This window comes from Ictidomys tridecemlineatus, chromosome 4 (genome assembly GCF_052094955.1).
Source record: "Ictidomys tridecemlineatus isolate mIctTri1 chromosome 4, mIctTri1.hap1, whole genome shotgun sequence".
NCBI lineage: Eukaryota > Metazoa > Chordata > Mammalia > Rodentia > Sciuridae > Ictidomys > Ictidomys tridecemlineatus.
Window position 1 is genome coordinate 172,440,353 of NC_135480.1, and position 26,049 is coordinate 172,466,401.

General features: G+C 37.0%; 1 protein-coding gene across 1 annotated transcript; it reads right to left on the reverse strand.

Annotated features, from left to right (window-relative positions):
- Positions 1–925: 925 nt before the first annotated feature.
- Smu1 (SMU1 DNA replication regulator and spliceosomal factor) lies at positions 926–24,799 on the reverse strand. The gene is made up of 12 exons (XM_005326184.4): positions 24,656–24,799; positions 20,054–20,264; positions 17,365–17,517; positions 15,503–15,613; positions 12,709–12,837; positions 11,205–11,324; positions 8,430–8,546; positions 7,723–7,850; positions 6,670–6,796; positions 4,455–4,622; positions 2,072–2,224; positions 926–1,436 (listed from the first exon to the last, which is right to left on the reverse strand). The coding sequence occupies exons 1-12, from the start codon at positions 24,679–24,681 to the stop codon at positions 1,338–1,340; spliced, it is 1,542 nt and encodes a 513-aa protein (XP_005326241.1). The 5' UTR covers positions 24,682–24,799; the 3' UTR covers positions 926–1,337.
- Between the last annotated feature and the right edge of the window lie 1,250 nt (positions 24,800–26,049).

Sequence of the window (26,049 nt, forward strand, 5' to 3'; positions counted from 1 at the left end):
GCACATACTTAATCCCAGCTACTGGGGAGGCTGATCAGGGCAAGAGGATCACAAGTTCAAGTCCAGGGGCTGGTAATGTAACTCAGGAAGAGTACTCCTGGATTCAATCCCCAGTACTGAAGACAGCTAAGTAAAGTCTGTTATCTCAGCAGCTTGAGAGGCTGAGACAGATTACAGGTTCAAAGCCAGTCTAAGCAATGGTGAGGCAATTCAGACCCTGTCTCTAAATAAAATACAAAATAGGGCTGGGGATGTGGCTCAGTGGTTTGAGTGCCAGGAAAAACAAAAATTTAAAAGGCTGGAAATGGTAAACCTGGGTTCAGTCTCTAGTACCAAAAAAAGAAGAAAAAAATGCTAACATTAAAAGGGAGCATAGAAGGCCTACAGAAACAAGATTTCACATTCTTGAAAGTGCCTAGCACAGATATATGGCACTTCTGATGTATGAAGTTTCCTATATTTGTTGAAACAAAAAAGGTATCCATATGTAAAATTGTTTTTTCAAGAGTAAATGCATTACTTTAGCTAACTGGTAAAGATGCACATTGCAAGAGATTTCTGTAAGTCTTAGATCTTAGGTTTTCTTAAAAACAACAGCACATTTTCAATGCTAGACCTTCCTCCACAAAAAAGAGAAGACAAGACTTTGAATTCTCATAACTGATCCTGCAGCTAGCTCCATCCAGAAGATGGAGACAATATTCCCTAGAGTTGATCTGAATGTGTAAGAAGGCCAGCCAAGAAGGGGCTAAACTGAGACCTTATGCCATCAACTGACCTTTCTCACTCAGACCAGTCTATCCTCCTATCCTAAGAACATGCTGGACTTGAGATTCAACAATTATTTTCTCCCACCCTTACACCCACCCCCACTTTTTGATCCTAAGTAAGTATGTTAAGTACATGTGCACTTATTTACAAGATCTCCAGAAAGGTGTAAAGTTTATTAACATCTTTAAAAAAAAAAAAAAAAACAGCGATTGAATATGGGGATACTTATTTACAAGTTTTAAGATGGGAGGGGCACATTTTAATCAGCATTTCAAATAATCAAAGGAGTACATTTTTTTTCCTAGAAATATCATTTTCTCTCTCCAGAAAGAAGATAAATGAAAGCATTAAGTGAATGCCCCAGTTAGAAGCAGATAAACTAATACCTTAAAAATATTTTTTAGAAAGGGTAACTGCTACTTCGGCAAGAATTTTCACAAAATTATTTCCATGGCTAACTCAGACAATTTCTTTGCTTAGAAAAGCTGGCCTAAAGAAGCAAAAGAGCAACACATGAATACATCCTCACTTAAACATGCTTTCAAGCTAGTTTCTGAAAAGCTGAATTAGGGTTTCCAGAGCTTTAGGAGTCCATCTTCACTATAGGTAGCAATCAGGTTCTGATGAGGGTGATGTGCAATACCAATCACATCCTTCTCATGAACCTGGAAAAAGTTAAAGCACAGATTAGGGTATGCAGATCTCTTAACAAATCACTCTTTACAGGCTTCTAGAGCTGGAGTGGGTGGGATGGAAGAGTGATCCTGAGAAACCACATATTGCAAATGGCACAGCTGGAAGACAGAGAAGAGCTATCCAACTCACATTACATTGTGTTATAATAAACTTTTATTATGTTAAGCCCCTCAGATTTGAAGACTGTTACAGTAACTGGCATTATTTTTTGTACTGACTTTAATATCATGAGAGTTAGAAATTTCAAAAACTTCCTAATCAATTTAATTAATATAAAACACAAATAATGTGCCTTCAAAAAGGTTCCACAAGAAAAAACTATTTGGCTAGACAAGTGTATACCTTTTCTTCTCTTTGTATGCTCTCATTCTCTCCACCTGAAGTTTGGGGGGCGAGGCAGGGTTGTCACTAAAGGAATGACTTGACTTGATAAAAAGGGCAATGCCACACATTTATAGTTGTTTAATTTTACTTAGTGTAAAAATGCCCCCATTACATTTTTTATACTGAGGTTCACAATGATAGCAGAGTGTGGAAATGGTATGTACTTCTAAGTTTAGAAAGACAAGGTTATCATAATTTCTTCTGATTGAGTAATACTCACTGTCAAGGTTCTCTCCAGTTTGCCAGTCACTGTGCTAAAACAGTACAGCACAAAGTCCTCCCCCACACAGTAGATCCATTCACCACGGGGAGAGAGGGCACAGCAAACAAAGTCACCACCTTCTCTTTTACCAGAGCTGAAGCTTCTGACAATCTAGAGCACACCCATATCCCAAAAAGACAACAATGAAAAGAAAAAGAAAAACATTAAATCAGCAGCAGCTCACCCATGGATAGCATTCTAAACATTTTTTAAATGACATTTTGAAATAACTTACAGTTCTGGGGATTGTGTCCAGGGACACTCTAGCTATATCAATGAGCTATATCTTCAGTCTTTTACTTGTTTGAGACAACAAGTCCTACCAAATTGCAGAGGCTGCCCTCAAACTTTTAATCCTCCTGACTTAGCCTCCTGAGTAGTTGGGATTATAGACATGTGCCATCACAATGGTACTAAATATGACAAAACTAAACTAACATTTTTACATTATTAGTTTGCCCCTTGGTATACCATCATTTATAATTAGAGCTCCAATTCTATTCATCATGTGCTAAATCTTCTTACCTGGGAAATATTCATTGGATAAGCTACCTATAAAGTAAGTGACAAACATGAACTTCAAATTTATACAGTCATGTCACAGATCCCCCTACTGACCACATTACCCTGAAGCAAATTCATTACCACAGAACAATTTTAAAAATCAGTATAACACTAGTTCTCAATGCTTTAGACTTATGTTCTCCAATATCCTCTAACAAAATGTGTTTCTTTCCGCATGCAGGATGGAACTGTCTCCAACACTTCGCTTAGTCTATGTTCTGCAACATTAAAATCATAAATCAATTTCAAAAGAGAAACCAATCTCAAAAAGCTAAGTATATACTGTGATTTTATTTATGTACCATATGCAAAATACATTATAATAAAAACAGATTAGTGGTTGCCAGGGCGTTAGTTAGGGTTGAACTTATAGAATACCATTTATATTAGCACCAAAAACAAAAATAGGAAATACTTAGATATAAAACAAAATGCAGTGAGCTGGAGTTGTGGCTCAGTGGTAGAGTGCTTGCCTGGCATGTGTGAGGCCCTGGGTTCAACCCTTAGCACTGCATATAAATAAATAAAAGATCCACCGACAACTAAAAAATACTAAAAAAAAAAAAAAAAAAAAATACACATGATTATATGAGGATAACTATAAGACTGATGAAAGATATCAAAGAACTAAACATAAATATTCCATGAATAGGAACATAATATGGTCAAGATATCTTCCCAACTTAATATATAAATTCAATACAATCCCAATCAAAATCCCAGCAAATTATTGTAGATAATGAGAAACCGATTCTAAAGTTTAAATGGAATAGTCAAAAGATCCAGAATAGCCCAATTCAGTATTGAAGGAGGAGAACAAAGTTGACTGGCACTACCCAACCTCAAGACTTATTATAAAGCTTCAGTTATCAAAACAGTATGGCACTGACAACAGAATAGAAAAATAGATCAATGGAACAGATCAGAGTCAGAAGTAGGGTCACATAAATACAGTTTAATGATTTTTCAGAAAGGCACAAAAGCTCCTTTATGAAAAAGGAGAAAAGATCTTTTTTTGGTACTAGGGACTGAATCCATGGATGCTTTTACCACTGAGCTACATCCCTTTTAATTTTTAAGTTGCTGAGGGTCTTGCTAAATTGCTAAAGCTGATCTTAAACTTATGATCCTCCTGCTTCAGCTTCCCACATTACTGAGGCTATATAGGCATGTGTCACCATGCGTGACAAAGATAGCCTTTTCAACAAGTGGTACCGGAACAACTAAATACACGCAAAACCATGAATCTAGACACAGATATTATACTCTCCACAAAAAGTAACTGAAAAAGTAACCTTGATGTATCTAATGCCCATAATGCTACCTCATAGTCCACAAAAAGTGAGATTCCTTTAGAACCTCATAGGCGTCCTGGTTGGAAATAAACAATACAACACTGTTGTCTTTCTCCCGGTATTGGTGTTCCACTTTAGCTCATGTGGTAGCTAGGAAATGTCCTGAGTTGGTAATCCACACCACACTGCATCTCCCTAATGGAGACAAAGATTGTTATCTTAGTCTTCCTTGACATTCTAAATGAGGCTTAAAGAAAGATCAAAGACTCATTTATCCAAAGGAAGAAAAAGAAACAGCATAATATGCAATACCCTGAGGGAAGGAAATAATTTTTGAAACTCCAGAGAAATTTTGTAGAGCCATAGTTTAAGTGTCTGAAAAATAAATACCCCTTATACGGTTTATCAAGTGGTAAGCCCTTATTTGGTTATGGGGAGGGCCAGAACTGAGTTCTGTGCACAGGTACTTTCGGAGTACTCACCTGCCCTTGCATGTTCATGATGACCACTGTGTTTGATCTGTTGCATACCACAAAATGCTCTGGATTTTTAGGAAGCAGGATCACACTGTTGACAGTAATGTCTGTCCCTGCAGTGCTTCCCAAGGATTTAAAGGTATTTGAACATTCTGTAGTTTTCATATTCCAGATCTACCACACAAAAATTTAAATTAAAGCATAAACATTTTTTTAGTATAAGAATTTCTAAAGTTTTATGGCTTACAAAATCAAGAATTATGTTCTAAAAGAGAGTAAAATTCACTAAGAAAATGTTTCTTATGATTTTTATCCAAAAATCCAGCAATACCACATATACAGTAAGCACTCATCTTTGTTAATCAACTGGCATAAACAAAATGAAAGTTACAAATTAAGTTATAAAAAAACCCCGACTGATGATCTTTCCTTACAAATTTTTCTTAGCTAACAGAGCCACGTATTTTTGAATTTATGCTATGTATCAACACTGCTATGTCATAAACAACCAGAAGCTACCTTCGGATATCAAAACCCAAAGGGGATGGACTGGGATTGTGGCTCAGCGGTAGAACGCTTGCCTAGCACATGTGAGGCACAAGATTGGATCCTTAGCACCACATAAAACTAAATAAATAAATAAAGCGTAGTGTCCAACTACAATTTTTTTAAAAATTATATATATGTATATTATATATAAATAAATAAAACAAAGGAGATCATGAGCTTGGGATCCTATCCCAAAACTCACAGTAGGTCTGGGATGAGGCTCAGGTATGGGCCTTTTTATAAAGTTTCAAGTTTCAAAAAATGATTCTAACACATAGCTTGTATTGAGAATGACCAAACAAAAGTCACAATGTTAGAAAACACACAGATCCATGGAGAGGGAGCCACTCAGCCAACAAGGTTTTATCTTGTCCTTCCAGGCTCTTAAGAACTGAAGGAGTTAAATCGGACAACCCAGAAATCTGCAATGTGCTTACAGGAGCGCCAAGAATGCATGGCACTGTCCCAATATCATTCACTTAATGAGGTATAAAAGCCTCTAAAGCACATTTGTGTCATGCTTCCTCTGTGACTAACACAGAGTGTGGCACAACACAGCTGTTTAATAATATCCAAAACAGAAGGACATAGTCCCTCTAGTTGCTCCCCCTAGACTTGCCCCAGTCTTCTCTCTGAAGCCCAGATGCCTAAAGCAAAAATGAACAATTAAGGGAGCAAGAGTTCTAAGGCTTTTCTGTTCAAAAAGTCAATGAAATGCTTTACCCCAATCACTACTGAACTAAGAGGAAAGACCACAAAACAAAGGGGCCTAGACAAGCCACCTAACAATGGCATTTACAAATTGTGAAGCCCATAAGCAGACCACAAAGAGGGCAAATCCCATAACTAAAGCACTGAGAGTTGTATGTTTCCCCATCCATCTCAAGGGAGAGTAGACCTATCTTCAAGTCTCTTGTTCAATTCTCAAATAAGAATAAACTATTTCAGAAGGTAGTCTGACATATAAGTGCTTTTGTTAAAATGTCTAGATCTTCTACCAACAAAGCACTCACTTATATAAGGCAATTTAAGAGCAGTAAGTCCAGAATATAAAGGAATATCTCAAATCTCTAGACAATTTTCTACTTCAGTTTTTCATCTTTTCCTGTAAAAAAGGCCATCTCTTTAAATCTTTTAAGATACTAGAGCTCGATTACTTTCAGCTGAGAGCTAACAGCAGTGGATAAGTATGTAAGAGGGAGTTTAGCTCTACTCTATACCTCCCCTAGTCCTCTAAAAATGCTGTAAGGGAGATACTAAATGGTGGCCTGGTGTAGGATAAAGCTGTGTAACAAAAAGCAATCTATACATTTGGCTACTGAGTCTTGTGCATTTGAATGGTAGAGATGGGCCATATTACAGCATGACAGATTCAACAGCTGTACCTGTGAATGCAAAACCACGCAAGTCCATATATTTCCTCTTTCGCTACAAATGATAAAATCTGTTTGGACTATAGATAAGAGATTTATGCTCCTCATGCCAATAAGGATTACCCACAGAACATTACTCCTGGCTCAGACTCAACTGTGGTTCTGACTAAAACAGTTTACTAAGAGATTTACTCCACCATCATCAACATTATCACCACTGCAATCTTCTCAAAGGACAAAGATCTTTAAAAATAAACAAATTATAACATCACAAAATGAACCAGTAGCAAATACTTAACCTTTACAGTGCCATCAGAGGATGCACTAATAATATAATGTCCATCTTGTGTAAATGTTGCTTCATTAACAAAGGAGGAATGGCCACGAAATTCCTTCAGGGTTTTCCCAGACTTTAAACCATGAATTCTATCACCAATAAAAGAAAATGTAAAGAAAAATTAATATTCTATATTTTATGGTTGGGACCAAATAAGTGTTGAATGCATTTCAGATGAATTATAGAAACTTATAATATTAAGTGAAGAGAGAGCTATACAACTATGTACATGGTATAATTTTCATGAACTCAAACCATGAAACAAAACCAAAACAAATTACACAGAGAGACTAGGGGAAAATGTAATGATACCACAAGCTTCTATTCAGGGTTAGACCTCTAAAAACTCGGGTCCCAGGAATCTATTTGTAACAGGCCTTGACTCACTAAAGTGATGACGCAGGTGGGTCCACAGACCACACTTTGAGAAACATGAAACACCCTAAGAGTAGCTTTTTTTTTTTCTTCCCCCTCAAAGAGTAGAGGGTCTTGCTATGTTCCAGGCTGATGTAGAATTCCTGGGCTCAAACAGTCCTCCTGCCTCAGCTTCCTGGGACTACAGATTTGTACCACCAAACCTGGCTTATGTTGGCATTTTTTACAATATTAGTTTGTATTGTGTAAAGTTATTTTTTCCCGGCAGTATCAGTTGTTCATTAGAAATGCACACACAGCACTGTTATCTGCTTTGGAGGATTAGAGTGGATGCATTTCATTTTCCTGTTTCTAGTGAGTTTCTAGAGACCGAGGTCCACTTGGGTCTTGGCTTCTGTGTTATTAAAAAAAAGTCAAACACTCTCCTTAGACACCCTTTCAAAATTCTCTTCTGGGGATTGAAGGGAAGAACTCAAATTGACAGAAGAATACTACTATGAATACTATTATGTTACCTGTATTTTGGGCAAAAGAAGGCTCTCATGCCCTAACTTTCCCTATCATCCCATACTAATGAAGTCTCCTCTGGAACCTCATCACATCAAACCAAAGCAAAGGTAGTTTTGGGATTCTTACTTACCTAATTGTCTGGTCAAAAGAGGCACTAAGGATTTGACTGCTATCCTTAGAAAAACTCAGACAAGTAACTCCTTTACTGTGTGCCCTTTCAAATCTCCTTAAACACTGTCCACTCTGAATCTTCCAGACCTTTATTTTAAAAAAGAAAAAAGTTGTAAATAATATCCCATCATAGTCCACAGAGCCAAGCAAGATGCAATGTTCACTAATGTACTAAAACAACATTAAAAATGCATGCTAATAGCTGAATATGATATGTTTGGCTTTTGTAATACAATGATAACTGAATCCTTTGTAACTTGAAACTCTCTCCTTATAAATTATTAAATAAAAATTTAGACTCTAAATCCACTTAGTAGAGATCATTTCTGCATTTTTATCTAGGACAGGGTGTATTACTAGCAATTAAATACAAACCACATCTAACTGGCTATCCACCATCCACTAGAAAAAATCAAATACAATATATCATACACAGTAAAATAGAGTGGTGTGACCGAAAGGCATGAACAGGTTAGGACTAAAGTCCTAAAGCTATCACTCATCTACTGTGTGACCTTAAGCACTGAACCACCCCAAGAAGAGTTAGGATTAAACAAAAAATACAGTGATTAGCATAAAGTTAATGCTGTATAAGTTGCTGAATATAATGTGTAGAGCATTACCCCATTACAAAAGTCTCAAAAAAGCTATGTCACTAATCCATACCTTGATTTTTCCATCTTGGGCTCCGGTTGCTAACATTTCTGTATCTCTACTGAAACACATGCAGAGAACAGCATCATCCATCATCATGAAATTATCTTGGGCCTGGTACTTAAGATCCTAAGGGAAATGATAGATAGTAGTTATCAAAATATCACAGAAGCCAAGATCCCAGTAGACCTGGGACTCTAGAAACTCACTAGAAACAGGAAAATGAAATGCATCCACTCTAAAAAAAAAAAAAATGCATCCACTCTAATCATCCAAAGCAGACAACAGTGCTGTGTGTGCATTTCTAATGAACAACTGATACTGCCAGGAATAAATAGTTTTACATAATACAAACTAATACTGTAAAAAATGCCAACATAAGCCAGGTTTGGTGGTACATATCTGTAGTCCCAGCTATGCAGGAAGCTGAGGCAGGAGGACTGCTTGAGCCCAGGAGTTCTACATCAGCCTGAAACATAGCAAGACCCTCCACTCTCTTAAAAAAAAAAAAAAAGCCAACAAAATACCCTAGTCTGTTTACTAATCTTTTCAAGGCAAAATTACTCTATAGTTTCATATTTTACATCATTAATAAACCTGAATTTACTACTTTGAGTAATGACATGAAAAAGAAAACTAATATTTTCCTCCAAAGTGTCAACTCCTTTTCCTAAAACCATTTGCTGACTTTGTTATTTGTGATGCCTCTTTTATCATATTTTATTGTTCAACAGAAATATCCTTTTTTTGTTGCTGTTTTTTCTAACTATAAAGTAAGACTGCTTCATGAAAAAGAAAAAAAAAAAAGGCAAACTACTGTGTAAAGTACAAAGTGGAAATCACTCACAAATCCACTACCTGTGGAGTAGAAATTTTAGAAGTCTATGTTAAAGATTACATTTTAAATCAATGGATAGGGGGTTGGGATTATGGCTCAGCGGTAGAGTGCTCATCTAGCATGTATGAGGCCTTGGGTTTGATCCTCAGTGCCACATAAAAATAAATAAACAAAATAAAGGTATTGTGTCCAACTACTTCTAAATAACTATTAATAAAATAAAATAAATCAATGGATAAAAGTCAATAAATAGCTATTTGAAAAAAACATTAAGTTGGATCTATACCAACTTTATCCTTAACAAATTCCTCCAATTTGTTAAGGATAGTGAGTCAAACACTAAATATAAATCATAAAAATACTAGAAGAAAATTGTAGGAGAAAAGATGGAAAAATTTCATCTGTAAAACAAAACCATAAGCAAAATTAAAATATAAAGCCAAAATCTTTGCAATGCATATTCTGAGTTCCTCAATACCCAAGGCTCCTACAAATCAATTTTAAAAATGTCCAACAGAAAAATGAGCAAAGGATATTAACAGACTTCACAGAATAAGAAACACTGGTAGCTTTTCACATGTAAAACCATGTAAAACCATGTTGATTCATAATAAGAGAAATAGAATTACATTAAATTGGGGCTGGGTTGTGGCTCAGCGGTAGAGTGCTGCCTAGCATATGCGAGGCGCTGGGTTCGATCCTCAGCACCACATAAATAAATAAATAAAGGTATATTTTAAAAAATCACATCAAAAAATATTTTAAAAAATATTATGTTAAACTGAAAACAATCTTAAATATGGTTCAATCCATGCAATGAAATATAATACCAGCAATTATCTGCAAGATATACTATAAAGGGAAAAGTAAGAGGCATAACACAGTGTATATATATATATGCTACCATCTGTATTTTTTAAAAATGGAAAAGGAAATATAGTAAGTAACTGCTTGCACAAATATAGAATATTCTGGGAAGGTTACGCCAGAAACTGGAAACCCTGCCTGGTCCAAAGAAAATTGACTGGTTAAGGGGCATGGATGGGAATAAAACTCTTAAATAAACTTATTCTGTTTTTTGAATGTGTTATCAGATGAACATGTTACCCATTTAACATAAAGTTTTGGGCTGGGGATGTCATTTAGTGGTAGAGTACTTGCCTACCATGTATGAAGCCCTAGGTTAAATTCTTAGCATAGCAAAAATAATAATTTTACATATATATATATACACACATATACACACACACATTTTTATATAAATGTATATATAAAAATTATAAAAATAATAGGTAAGCAACTATAGCTAACACAGGTCCTCCCTTTTGTTATTAAATTTACAGTTTTAAAAAATAAAAAATATAAATAAATAAATAAATAAATTTACAGTTTAATTAAAATTACTGTGTGGCTTGTAATCCCAGCTACTAGGGAGGCTAAGGGAGGACAACTGCAAGTTCCAGGCCAGCCTAGCAATTTAGCAAGAACTTGTATCAAAAGAATAAGGGCTGGGGATATAGCTCAGTGTTATAGTAATTGCCTAGCAGGTTTGAGGTCCTAGGTTTAATCCCCAAGCACTACAAAAACAAAAGCAAAAAAACTTCAAAAGGATTTTAAATCACTAAAGTACTACACATGCATTACATACAGAACCTTTTTCAAATAATCTATGCCTTAGAAATAATCAGTCTGGGCTGTAACTCAGTGGTAAAGCACTTGCCTCACACGTGTGAGACACTGGGTTCAATCCTCAGCACCACACAAAAATAAATAAAGATACCGTGTTTTAATTTACAAGTAAATAAATATTTTTTTTTGAAAAAAAGAAAGAAAAAGAAAATAATCAGCCTGAGGAAAAACACATAGATAATTAGAAATAAGGCATAGATAATTCAAAATCAGTAATTCTTCAACTGGGAAAATTAGTTTTCATATTTAAAATACTTTACCTTCCTGATTTTTCCGGTAGTAAAGTTCCATACTTCAATGAATCCATCAACAGACCCAGTGACCAGATACTGACCATCTGGAGAAAATCGAGCACACTCCACATGTGATTTCTGACCAAACTGTTTCAAATGAAACATAAAATATGCATTTTTATCTAGTGAACTTAAAAAACAATTTCTATTTTAACCTTACATATAATCATAGCTGGTCCATATTATGGAATACTAGAGGGAAGTATCTATACCTGAACAGAGGGAGCTGATAGACAGGTTTCTAATTATGAGATTGTTATTTTGAAAGAAAAAGGAAAAAAACTATTTTAACAGGGTATTTAGAACAAATAATCTTGTTAATTCAGACCATAGTTTTTGCTAGGTCAGCTTCTTTAGTATATCTCTCACATTCAACTTACTATGACCTAATATGTTCCTGTGCATCTGGAGAAAAACCTCTTATTTCCAAAATAAAAAAAAAAAAACATTTTTCTATACTACTTTGCAAACAAACTTCCCATCACTGTTTCATAACCTTCATTTAATCATGTGATAATGTGTTTCTCATCAAATTGAGGACTAATTATAGAACATTAGACAGATGGGAAGAACAGAGAAAAGCTCTAATGTAGATTTCATTTTCAATGCCAAAAATAAAATATTTATACCAAAAAACCTTGATCTAGAGGCATAATTATAATGGATTTATATTTGTCTGAAGGTTTCAGCCAAGTTAGATAAAGGTGCTCCTCAAAAATATGCTACATATAAATTAGAACATATAATCCAGAAAAGACAAATTCAAAATGCTAAACCAAAGTGAAAGATTTGAAGAATATAAAATATTTTTAAATCAATTTCATTTGAGCAAAAACCCAGAGAGAAAATGTAATATAAAGGAAATGCTAAGGTAACATATATTCATAATTCTGGTAACTGCAGCAATTACTTGATTATGCTCTTTCCTAGAAAAGTACCAGATTAAAATTTTAAAATAAGGACTCAGATGAAGATCAATGGTAGAGCACTTGCCCATCATGTATGAGGCCTGGTGTTCAATCCCCAGCACCACACACACACACACACACACACACAAAAGAATCAGAATTAGACATAAGCCCACTTTATAACCCCACAACTGGCACTTTGCCTGACAGGCACCAGGCAAAAACCCAAATATTTAATAAGACAAGTATATAGAAAGTTCAGTTTGTCCCAGGCTTAAACAAGGAATTAACCATTCTTCCAAATGCAGGTTTCATAAGAAATGCAAAGGCAGATGATGGGCCAGATGTCAAATAATATACCAATATGTCCACTTGGTTACACTTCTGAACTATGCCGTTACTAAGACAAAGCAGTACCTCAGTGAACATGAAAAGTAAACTTGAGTGCTGTCAGAGTAAAAGATTGAGTTCACCTCCTCAGTACTGAGCTCCTGACATAGGGTTTAGCTGAGCCCATAAGTACTCTACAAATGATTACCATCTGGCTGATCTAAAGATCTTACCTTAATATGCCTGCTCAGCTGTGTAGGAAACTTTTCCTCTTCCACATCTTTGACAGCTGCTTTGCCACGAAACAAATCTATGGTCATACCAGGAGGAAGCAACCCCTGGTGCTGCTGCCACTTTAGTGCCTATGAAAAAAGAAAGTTCAGCAATTCACTTAGGTGCTTTTAAAGTCTGGGCATGAAAGCTCAGATAAAAACCAAGCCTGTTGTGATGAGGTCCAGAGGAAACTGAGTCTTTCATACCCCAGCAGTCTTTGGCCATCCAAACGCAACATAAACTGTGCTTTTCAGTGTGTCTAAGAACACAGGCTGAGAGGGCACTCTAAGAACCAACAAGTCCATCAATTCAATACCTACTTTCCTTACATGAGCAACTCTTTTATTATAAACAAAACTGGGAAAACAGAAACTTCCCAAAGTTCCAAATATTTAAACACAGCAACAGTTAATTTTATATTCTCTTGTTTTCAGCTATCATCAGATCACACTATGACACAACTATCATTGGATTGTTATACCTTGTGTGATACCCTGTCTAGTGGATGTTTCAGGGTTTACTTAATCAATATATTAGTGGTCATTTACACTGCTTCCAACTTTGTTTTCTTTCCAAAAAACTTTGTTTTTTTATGTGGTGTTGAGGATCAAACCCAGTGCCTCAAACATGTGAGGCAAGCACCCTACCACTGAGCCACAACCCCAGCCCTGCTTCCAACTTTTTTTCTCATCTAAATAATGCTGCACTGAACATCTCTGGATATAAGACAGAGTATATTTCCCCACTGAGTATATTTCTAGAAGAAAAATTTCTGAATCCAAAAAACAGAACACGAATGGTTAAGACTCTTGATGTAGGGCTAGGGATGCAGCTCAGTGGTAGAGTGTTTGCCTACATGCTCAAAGTCACAGGTTTGATCCCCAGCACCAAAAAACCTAGACACAAGAAGTTCCCATGTTCTATTAACTATGGGTGACTACAAATAACCGTAATTTGCTCTATATTTAAAAAATGCTATAAGAAGTGTGGGGCTGGGGGGGTTGAGGCTCAGTGGTAGAGCACTCACCTAGCACGTGCAAGGCCCTGGGTTTGATCCTCAGCACCACATAAAAATGAATAATAAAACAAAGGTATTGTGTCCCACTATAACTAAAAAATAAATATTTTTTTTAAAAAAAGTCAGATGTGGCACACACCCATAATTCCAGTGTCTTGGGGACTGAAACAGAGGGATCCAAAGTTTGAAGTCAGACTAGCCTTGGCCACTTAGCAAAACCCTATCTCAAACAAAGGAACAAACAAACAAACAAACAAAAACAGAGCTGGGGAGCTACAGATATAGCTCCAGGGATCAAGTGCCCCAGGATTCTATCCCCAGCATCACAAAAGAAGAAATTTTAAAAAGGAAAAGAAAAGCTAGGAGTTTAAATGTTTTCACCATAAAGAAACAGTAAGTACTTGAAGAGATAGATATGTTTATCCTGATTTGAACATTATACAATGTATACATGTATCTAAATATCACAAGTTACTCCATAAGTATGTATAATTTTTTGCGTCAATTAATTAAAGAGGAAAAAAGAAGCCTAACTCTGAACCTCAGAATCAGCACAAGCCTAGGGAGGGGGTGTAGCTCAGTGGCAAAGTACTTGCCTAGCATGGGCAAGGTTTGGAACTCAATTCCCAGCACCATATACTCATATCCGAAAAAGAAAAAAAAATCACTACATATAAGTGATAAGATTTTTGGTCCTTTCAAAATGCAGATTTAGCACAAAGAAGCTATTTTTATCCCTATTCACTGGTGATCTTTGCTATTTGTAAAACATCTATTATTCTAGGTCATTTTATAATAACAACAATGCTAATAAGCCATAAGTCCTCAACAATGATTACCATCTGGCTGATCTAAAGATCCTACCTTAATATGCATTAATATTTAATGTTAAAAATACCACTATTACTATTAAAAAAAATCATCACCAGTAGCTACCATTTACTATTTATTAGGTGCCAGGCAACTTATGAAGTACTTCAAGAGCATTATCTCATTTAATCTTTACTACACCACCACAAAGAATGAGATCAGAATAGCTGTGACTTACCAAGACCATATAGCTGGTGAGTGAGCTTGGATTCTAACCAGAGTGACCATTTATTCCAATTTCCCCAGGACAGTTCTCACTTGCACCTGATATCTTGGCATATTGATCAACAGAATCATCAAAGATATCCCAGACAGGATAATATGTTCAATCTATGGTCACACGAATTCTGACACTAGAGCTTTTTATTTTTTTATCCCATCCCAGAGTTTATGTTCTTAACCACTAAATGACATCGCCTCTCCCAGGAAGGGGAAAAATGGCCTAACACAGCTGCTGACACACAAATGGAACACAGCTTCTCATTTCTCTGGTAGTATACAATATAGAGTTGCACCATATGTGCAGTCATACATGTACCTACCTAGGGTAATGATTCTCATTCATTCCTACCCCCATGTTCTCTCCCCTTTGCCCAATCAGAGTTCTTCCATTCTTCCCATGCCATCCTCCACACCCCCATTATGGATCAGCATCCACTAATCAGGGAGAACATTCAGTCTTTGGTTTTTTGGGATTGCTTACTTCACTTAGCATGATATTCTCCAACTCCATCCATTTACCTGCAAATGCCAAGTAATGCCCAATTCTTATGGTGTCTGATTTCTTTAGCTCAGACATATATCTTACATACAGGAAACAGTATGAGAAGTTCACAGTAATTTCATTTCTATGGGTATTTAATTACCTGTCCCAGCAATGCCATGAGACGAGATGGAGGCACCACACTAACTTCCCCAGCTAAGGCCTGGGCAATTGCTGCTCTTCTCTTCTCTTTGCTACTTCCATCTGGATATGCCTTAAAAAAAGGAGAAGAGGTGGCATTATTACCAAGAAACAAGAAGACACTAATGTGCTTATTTAAAACAAAGAAACAAGCAAAAACTTTCAAAGAGGGAAACATGAAAAGAAACTACCCAGGTAAACAGAGAATTAATTAAAACAATTTAGTTTTGCTTTTTTTTTAATGGCTTCCCAATTCTGCCCACTTGCATTTCAAAAGTTTGAGCTAAGAGAACTGAAGATGTCAAATAATCCACAGTTATTTCTGAAAAAAGAGTCCAGATAAACCATGTCAGAGAAAGAGATGTTTTAACAATTTTTAAAACTTTTCAGGGTCAAGAATTTTTTTTTTTTTTCAGTACATAGGATTGAACCCAGGACCTTGCATATGTCAAGCAAGCACTCTACCACCAAGCTATACCATCAGCCCTCTTTTATATTCTTTAGAAATTTACTTTAATCTAACAACACCTAGCTCAGAAGCATTTCACCACTTCCCTAACATAAATTCTGTCCTGGTAATCAAAAAACTCCTTTCTTTCATTCTCATGGTTTCTGTAAGCTTACTTTAATTTTCTATTATCCAGTACCTATTAAATTCTTCCTTTTGACAATCCTCTGTGGAAGGTTAGGGGTATTTGTCACACACATCCCTACATAAGTAAAATATGTTTTAGAAGAATAAGATAATTATGCTGGGTGTGATGGTGCATGCCTTAATCCCAGCAACTGAGTGGCTGAGGCAAGAGGATCACAAGTTCAAAGCCAGCCTCAGCAATTTAGTGAGCACCTAAGCAACTCAGCAAGACCCTACCTCAAAATAAAAAATAAAGGGGCTGAGGATGTCATTCAGTGTAAAGCACTTCTAGATTCAATCACCACTACCAAAAAAAAAAAAAAAAAAAAAAGACATAATCAGCTCAAAGGCAAAAGCATAAGCTTTCTGAGAATGGAAGAGGCTAGACATAAACTGCAACTGTCAGGGGCAAGGAACACAAATGTTCAGTAAACATCCATCAGTCTGGCAGCATTTCAGGGCCAGATAAGTACTTGGGCTAATGTGGAAATGACATCAGAACAAAATTTTTTGCTCCTTTTTTGTGTTTTTATGAAATTCATTTTTAAAATTTATTTATTTATGTAAGGGGGATAGAACCCAGAGGTGCTCTACCTTTTAGTTTTTTATTTTGAAACAGGGCCTTTTTACTTTTATTTTGAGACAGGAAATCACTATGTTGATGTGGTTGACAACTTGAACTTGCAATCCTCCAGCCTCAGCCTCCCATGCAGCTGGAATTACAGGTATGTACCACCTTACCTGGCTAACTGTGTTGTTTCTTTACTAACCAACATACAATCCTCAAAAATGATGATGTGTATACAGAAAAGACCCTCAAATACTCAGAAAACTGAACAGGACTATTTTCTTTAACATATGCACATTTTTCAGTCAACATATAAACAGAAAAGCATCATTCTCAAAAATTAAATCAAAACCACAAAGTGTCTAATAAATTATTAAAAATAAAAGACCACGGGCTGAGGATGTGGCTCAAACGGTAGCACGCTCGCCTGATATGCGTGCGGCCCGGGTTCGATCCTCAGCACCACATACCAACAAAGATGTTGTGTCCGCCGAGAACTAAACAATAAAACATTAAAAAATAAAATAAATTTAAAAAAATAAAAAATAAAAAATAAAAGATCACATTATTGCATATTTTATATTTTCAGTTAATAAATTTATTTTCATTACCACAGTCATACCTCACGAGGATCAAAATAAGACCTTGCCAAGAGGTTCTCCAGATGAATATACCGCTCTGGCTGTGTTTGTTTTAACATGATCATGGGGTCAGTCTGTCTCAGAAGTGACCTAGCAGCACCCAATTCACGGAGCTCTATCAATTCCAGAACAACCTGGATAATGAAAAGAAAATGGATGTTTCAACACATTGTTATAAATATTTAAATTCCCCAGTTAAATTTCTCCCACATACACAGCCTGCCCAAATGATATCCAATACTGGGAAATGCCCCTTTTCCTTTTCACTAGTAGTTTTTAGTGGACAATTAAAATAACTATAAATAACAACTTCAATTCTTCAAACTTCACTTTTCATTTTTATCTGCTAATCTCTTCTCAGCCTTCTTGCTCATAGTATATATACTAAAAAAAAAAAAAAAAATTAAGGTGGGCAAGTTTATGGTGGTGCATACCTGTAATCCCAGTGATTCAGGAGGCTGAGGCATGACCATTTCAAGGTCAAGGCCAGCTTGGGCAACTCAGCAAGACCATCTCAAAATAAAAAAGTCTGGGGATATAACTCAGAGGCAGAAAAAAGAAAAGTACCATAAAAAAGAAAAGAAAGCAAACTAAAGGTAGGAATACCTCCATGGGCTCCAGAGAAACTTTCTCCAGTTACTAAAACTTTGTTTGGGGAATTACTGAACTTATGTGAATTATAAAGAAACAAATCAATTATTCTATTTTTACTTCAAACAATACCATAATCTTATTTCCAGAAAATCCATTCTGTTCTGTTTTTCTGTTTTCCTACATAACAAAAAACTAATGGTTATTCCCTTCTTGTCAATTCTTATTTTGTAAGATTTTTTTTTTTTGTGTGCGTATATTTTTGTTTTGGGATTTGTTTGTTGGTACTAGGGATTGAACCCAGGAGTACTTTATTACCGAGTTATATCCCCAGCCCTATTTTATTTTGAGACAGGGTCTCACTAAATTAATGTGACTGGTAACAAACTTGTAAACCTCTTGTCTCAGCCTCCCCCAAGTCTTTGGGATTAAAGGCATGCACCACTACACCCAGCTGCTTGTGTATTTTCTTTTTTTTTTTTTTTTTTTTTTTGGTGGCAGATGGATATAATACCTTTATTTTACATGGTGCTGAGGATCAAACTTCACACATGCTAGGCAAGAGCTCCACTACTGAGCTGCAACCCTAACCCTTGTGTGTTCTTAATATGTAATAATTTGATTTTTGTCCTAAGATCCTAGCTTAAAATCCTTGGCATTTTGCCAGTGACTGGAGTATCTTTGTTACTCATAGGGTCCTTTGGGGGGACACGGGAAGAGACAGTACCAGGGATTGAATTCAGGGGCACTCAACTACTACTGAGCTACATCCCCAACCCTATTTTGTATTTTATTTAGAGACAGGGTTTCACTGAGTTGCTCAGAACCATGGGGGCTTTGAACTCAAGATCCTCCTGCCTCAGCCTCCCAAGCCACTGGGATCACAGGTATGCGCCACCTCACCAGCTCATGGCTTCTTGAATCACACTGGAGTTTGTGCTAAGGCAGTGGCTCAGGATAGGGACCAGTTACCAGAAGGACCAACCATGTAACTACAAGCTTAAGACTTTGAGCCTACCCAACCTCTGGAGACAAGGGGTACTGAAAATTGGGGCTGGAGACTTAATTATCAATCATTCCCACATAGTGAAGCCCCAATAAATAATTCAATGGAATCTCCTGCTTGGTGAACACATTGACATGCCAGGTTGGTGGTATGCCCCAATTCCACAGGGATAGCTCAAAAGCTATACAATCAGGACCCCCTCAGACTTTGCACTGTATGTCTCTTCATTCAGCTGCTTCTTATCTATATCCTTAATGATAAAACTATAATCATTAAGTATAGAGTTTTTCTTAGTTCTAGTGAATTATCAAGCCTGACCATGTCAAAAGAACCATCAAATTTATAGCCATTCCATCAAAAGTGTGGGTGGCCTGAAGACCCCCGAAGTGTAGCTAGTATCTGAACTGAGGACAACCCTGTGGAAGAAAGAAAGCAAGTCATTCAGTTCAGAAATTCTCACTCTTCAGAAGCCTAAAAGTAAAGCCTACCCCAGCTTATTTCTCTACTTAATGGTCCTCCTTTATCAACTTTCCATCTCTTTATCATGTGAGAAAAACTTCCAAAAAATTGTAGAATCAGCATTTAACTTATGGAGTCTGTGTTAATTACAGGTGTTAGTGACAGAATTAAGCCACAGTACAGTAGTTGGTTTCAGAATAGTTCATTTAATAATTCATTTAATGATAACTTAAGAAATAATTTCAGATTGCACAGTGGCACACATCTATAATCTCAGCTGCCGAGTAGGCAAGCAGTGAGTCTCTGTCTCAAAATGTAAAAAAAAAATTTAAAGGCACAGGTATATAGGTCAGTGAGAGTGTTTGCCTAACACATGTGAGACCCTAGATTCAATTACAAGTATCACAAACAAAACCAAAAAAAGGGAAGAATTTCAATTTGGGAAAATCTTGGGTTTTTCAAGAACGAAAGACACTGTCAAGCCTTGAAGTGTAAGTTTTACAGGTAGTTATAGCCCTATAGTGTTTAAAGGAATGAATGCTTATACTTGAAAGACAGGGGGCCATCCCACAAAAAAACCAATACATGGGGATCAGCAGCACCATCACTCTTACCTGTTCATAAAGGTCAATAAGGGTTTTGTCTGGCAACTTCAAGGACTGTATAGCCTGTAGAACAGTATCCCAATGACCACTGTTAATGTCAGCGACAAAACTCTCAATGCTGTCCACAGTATTCAGAGACACAGTAGTCTCCTCCTGTAAGGTGGCCAACGCCCGATGTAAACTGTTCTCCTTCAGGTACTGCATGATCAGACGGATCACACTAAAAGAAAGCAAGTCATTCAGTTCAGGAATCCTCACTCACCAGAAACAAAAAAGTAAAGCCTATCCCAACTTATTTCTCTACTTAACGATCCTCCTTTATCTACTTTCGATCTCTTTATCATGTGAATAAAATTTCCAAAAAATTGCAGATTCAGCTAAGTGTGGTGGCACATGCCTGTGTTGCAGCAACTCAAGAGGCTAAGGCAAGAGGACCTCAAGATCAAAGTCAGCCTTGGCAACTTAGCAAGACCCTATCTCAAAATAATACAAAAATAAAAAAATTTAAAAAGGGCCAGAGATGTAGCTCAGTGGTAGAGCACACCTGAGTTTCATCCTCAAAATCAAAAAAACAAAATCACAGAATCTTAGTTCCAAAGGACCCCTCCCCAACCCTGCCCCATGTCCTAAAGTGAGGAGAATTGGAATTCAAAGAAGAGAAATCATTTGCCAAATGTCTCACAGTCAAAAAGGGAGTTGGTATCAATGTGACTCTTATTTCCTAGGTCAGAATCCACTGTCTTATTAATTCTTATCATATAATTATTGCACACTTTTCGTGAAAAAAAAATTCTTTTTCTAGTATTGGAGATTGAATCCAGAGGCACCAAATCACTAAGCTACATTCCCAGAGCTTTTTCATTTTTTATTTTGAGACAAAGTATTGCTAAGGTGCCCAGCCTGGACTCCAACCTAGAATCCTCCTGCCTCAAGTCACTGGGTCTACAAGCATGTATCACCATGCTAGGCCTCATGATATATTTTTTTTAATATCTTTATTTTATTTATTTTTATGTGGTGCTCAGGATCGAACCCAGGTCCTCGCACATGCTAAGTAAGCACTCTACCGCTGAGCCACAACCCCAACCTGTCATGATATATTTTAAACCTATGTTAATCATAGATAGAAAATCATCTAAATGATTATAGAGGATGATTTGGTCCACTGACATTAAGACAAACAAAACAAATCATGAACTAAAATTATCTTACTGGGGATTTGTGGACCACAAATAAGTACAGTCATACTGTATGTATAAATAAAGATACGCATTTGCAAAAATAATACAGTTTTTATTATCAAATCTTCAAGACAAGTGAAATAAAAACATCATGGAACCAATTTCCCAAGAAAAAGAGGACCAAGACAATTTCTGCATATTAAAAGAATAAGAAGGTGGGCGCCATAGCACACACCCATAATCCCAGAACTTTGGGAGGCTGAGGCAGGAGGATCTCAAGTTCAAAACCAACCTCAGCAACTCAGTGAGGCCCTAAACAACTTGGCGAGACAAGTATCAAAATAAAAAGGGTTAGGGGGATGGGGCTATAGCTCAGTGGCAGAGTGCTTGCCTAGCATGTGTGAGGCACTGGGTCCCATCCTTAGCACCACATAAAGATAAACAAATAAAATAAATGTATGCTGTCCATACACAACTACAAAAAAATATTTTTAAATAAACAAATAAAAGGTATTCTGTCCATCTACAAATACAAAAAGGGGGTTAGGGGGCTGGGGACATGGCTCATGGTTAAGAGCCCCTGGGCTCTATCCTGGTAACCCTCCCCACTTCTAAAAAAAGAATAAGTAATCACTGCCAATATATAACAGAAATAACTTATAAGTATTTTATATTTGTTTTTAATTAAATACAGTTACTTATAGTACAAAAATTTTTAAAGAGCAGAGAATATAGCTTGGTCCCCAGCAAGGGGTAGAGGGAATCACTGAATAGTGTTGATACATTGTTTTCCTTCTCTTTCTTTAAAGTAAGCATGTGGCTCCCACTGTATCTGTATTGGACAGCACTAGTATAGAGGGCCAGAATAATGGCTGTAAAGACTTCAGATTGGAATTTAATCAATTCCCTTTCCCAGAAAATAAATAATAATACAATAACCAATAGTATATATTTACTCTCTAACAGGTACTGCTCTAAACCATTTTAGATATATTCATTTACTTCTCAAAAAACCCTGTGACAAAGAGAGGTACTGGGGAATTAAATTAGTCAAATTACATTTTTGTCTTAAAAATATTTTTTAGTTGCAGACAGACACAATATCTTTATTTTATTTATTCATTTTTATGTGGTGCTGAGGATTGAACCCAGTGCCTGACAAATGCCAGGCAAGCACTTTAGCACTGAGGCATAATCCCAGCACTCCAAAATTATGTTAGATGCATGTATTATCTATATTCATGCCACAATGAAACCCACTAGTCTAAATATTTAAAATGTAACAATATAAAAAAAAAATATCCCAACCCTCTGACAGAGATATCACTATTATCCCCAATTTACATTGGAGGATTTGACTGTATAACAGAGATAATAATGAGGGTCCAAATTGGCAGTATGGCTCTTGAGCATATATCCCTCTTGGAAAAGCAAACACCCTCTTTTTATTTTTTTTTTTTTTAAGAGAGACTGAGAGAGGGAGAGAGAGAGAGAGAGAGAGAGAGAGAGAAGTTTTTTAATATTTATTTTTTAGTTATCGGCAGACACAACATCTTTGTTTTGTATGTGGTGCTGAGGATCGAACCCAGGCCTCACGCATGCCACTTGAGCCACATCCCCAGCCCAACACCCTCTTTTTAAAAACCCAGGCAGAGGGGCTGGGGTATGACTCAGCGGTAAGGCGCTTACCTAGCACATGCAAGGTGCTCGGTTGGATCCTCAGCGTCACATTAAAAAATAAATAAATAAAATAAAGATATTGTGTCTAACTACAACTAAAAATATGTATTTTTTTTTTAAAAAAAAGGCTTTAAAAAAAAACTCATGCAGAAATGAGCCAAGTACTGTTACCTGCAAAAGTCTTTTTTTTTTTCCCCTCATGGCCCTTTCACAAAGTACACAGGGCTACACCTCCAATATTCTAATATGAAAAAATATATATTATAGGGGCTGGGGATGTGGCTCAAGCAGTAGCGTGCTCGCCTGGCATGCGTGCGGCCCGGGTTCGATCCTCAGCACCACATACCAACAAAGATGTTGTGTCCGCCGAGAACTAGAAAATAAATATTATTCATTCTCTCTCTCTCTCTCTCTCCTCTCTCACTCTCTCTAAAAAAAAATAGCACAACTCCACTGACTTCTACTTTGCATTCTTCCTCTCCCCACAAAGACCTCATACTTCCCACTGCAGAAATCAAATTCACTACCTTCAAACACAGTGTAATAGAGAGCTAAGTTTTGGAGATAGCCTGGGATTTTAATCAGAATTCTGTCATTTACTGTGACCTGTTTCCTCATCTGTTAAGAAAAAGGCCTGTCTTGGAGTGTTAATAGAAGAATTGACTAAACTAGTTATAGTATGCTCAGCACAGAAAGTATTTACTAACTAGTATGTATTATTGATAAGAACAAGCAGCAGCCAGTGCTGCTATAGCAGGGTCCTCCAGGCTGGAAGAATGGCTGTTACAGCTATCTTTCAAGCCCAAAGGCATGCAGTCCTTTCCAGCTCTTACCCTGACTTAGTTTTAATCTCCAGCACACCTTATCATTCTTCTTTGCTTTATTTTTCTCCATAATATTTACTACTATGTTACCTTATTGCATCTATTGTTTGCCTTCTCCGTTCAAAATGTGCATTCTATAAGGACAGGGATTTTTGTCTATTTTGTTCACTACTGTACTTCCAGCATCTTGAACTGAACATAATAAACTTTAATGTTTATTGAATGAAAAACTCCCTTCTGCCTATGCATGTCTTCGGGATATGTCCTCTTCCTTACGCTCGGAACACAAATGTTATTCTGCTAATTTAATTTTTAAGTTTTGGCAAGGACAGGTGGAAGGTGAAGTCCTGAAAATGTCCACCATTTCGGTCACTCACCATTTCCCCGCCTCGCTCCCCCACCAACTATCATTGTTTAGGCCAATCTCCAGGTTCTGTCTCTTCTTTTTGACTATGCAGAACTCGCAGACAAACCAAAATTCAGCGCCAGACTGAATCTGATAAAAAGAGCTAGTTGTTCATTCATTCGTAAAGCAGTAACTGAGAGTGCTAAGCACTAGGACTACAAGGAAAAGAAGCCCATAGACACCTTACAGTCCAAGGGTTGCAAGGAGGCAGCAAACACCAATACTGGGAAGTAGGTGTTAAGCAGAGAAAAGCAAAGATTAAAACCAAGTCTGCAAAGTGTGCCTTTTCTCAGCCCCGCGCCGCCTCCCGTGGGGCTTTGGGCTTCGTGTGTCTAGTTGCTTCCTTCCTGTGGGCCCACTTCTGAGATAGCTGTATCCAAGAAGCTTCTCTGTGGTTAAGGAAACAGCCCTTCATTCCTTAGTCCCTCGCATTCCTCCCCATGAGTAACCTCCACCCCACTCCCACCATTAACTTCCTGGCCCCTGCCACGCCGCGAACATCAGCCACAGCAGGACTCACTCCGAAGACTCGATTTCGATCGACATAGTGGTAAATTCCCAGCAGCAGGCCCCACTCCACTCCAAGACCCAGTCGCGCAACACACCGACACCTCCGGCGGCTGCCTTACGTCACTTCCGCTGGGTGTCGGACGCCCGCCCTAGAAGTGGTATGAACGGAAGGCGGGGCGTGGTGTGCGTGGGGGCGGGGCCTCTGGTCGACAAAGATTTCCGCTTACAAGCTCTGGGTGGGAAATTTTGCTTTCATTTGATGCAATTAATTGATTAGAATTAAAGATGGGACTGAATTCAAAATACCTGATTAGGAAATTACTACGTTTTAAACCAATAGAACACTAACCAGCATTCCTAGAAGGATTTGAGTTAAAAAAAAAAAAAAGGGCAAACCAAAACAATTTAATCTACCTAAGAGATGTTTGCGGATTTGCATACCCACGTCTTGCTTATCGTATTTTATTTCCAACTAAGTACTTAGTTTAAAAGGGTTGCACCACAGTGGAACAGTTATTAGAAAACTAAGCAAATGTGTAAAGAGATTTGAGACTCCTTTTAATAAACTTTAAATAATACATTATTAAATCCTTAGTGACAAAATGTAGAGATATCAATGAATTTCATAAATAAACACTATTTTTAAAATATTGATGCATATTTTAAAAACTGCTTAAAACAATGATGAATCTATGTTGTGAAATTACGTATTCAAATAAATAACTTGGGGCTGGGTGTGGCTCAGTGGTGGAGTGCTTGTCTAGCACACATGAGGCACTGGGTTGGATCCTCAGCACCACATAAAAATAAAATAAGGTATTGTGTTCACCTACAACTAAAAAATTAAAAAAGAAAAAGAAAGAACTTATTTGGGGAGTTCCTATACAATTTCACTCTTATCTGAAGTTGTATCTGCCACACAACTTTTTTCTTTGTAGTATCTCTGTCTCTGTGTCTGTGTGTGAGTGTGTCTGTCTGTCTGTCTGTCTGTCTGTCTCTCTCTCTCTCTCTCTCTCTCTCTCTCTCTCTCCCTCTCCCTCTCCCCCTCCCCCTCTCCCTCTCCCTTTCCCTCTCTATGGTTCTGGTTATCAAACCCAGAGGGTTTGCACTGTACACTTTTCACATTGTCCTTTATTTACCATCAACCTCACCTTATTTTTCTCAGTACTGGGGATTTAAACCAGGGGTGCTTTACCACTGAACTACATTTCCAACTCTTTTAATTTTTATTTGTTTATTTTATTATTATTATTATTATTATTATTTGAGTCAAGGTCTTGCTGACTTGCTGAGATTGATCTCAAACTTGTGATCCTCCTGCCTTAGCTTCCCCATTCACTGGGATTACAAGAATCCATCACCACTCCCAGGACCTCCAAACAAAAAGAGGGTAGAAAAGGGAAG

Excerpts from the sequence above, each read along its gene's own strand:
- Smu1 (XM_005326184.4), bottom strand. The coding sequence starts at position 24,681 with ATGTCGATCGAAATCGAGTCTTCGGA. Across the intron at positions 12,838-15,502 it reads TCATGGCATTGCTGGGACAG|GCACTAAAGTGGCAGCAGCA; the intron begins GTAATTAAATAC and ends CTTTTTTCATAG. Across the intron at positions 2,225-4,454 it reads TCATGAACATGCAAGGGCAG|ATTGTCAGAAGCTTCAGCTC; the intron begins GTGAGTACTCCG and ends GGTGTGCTCTAG.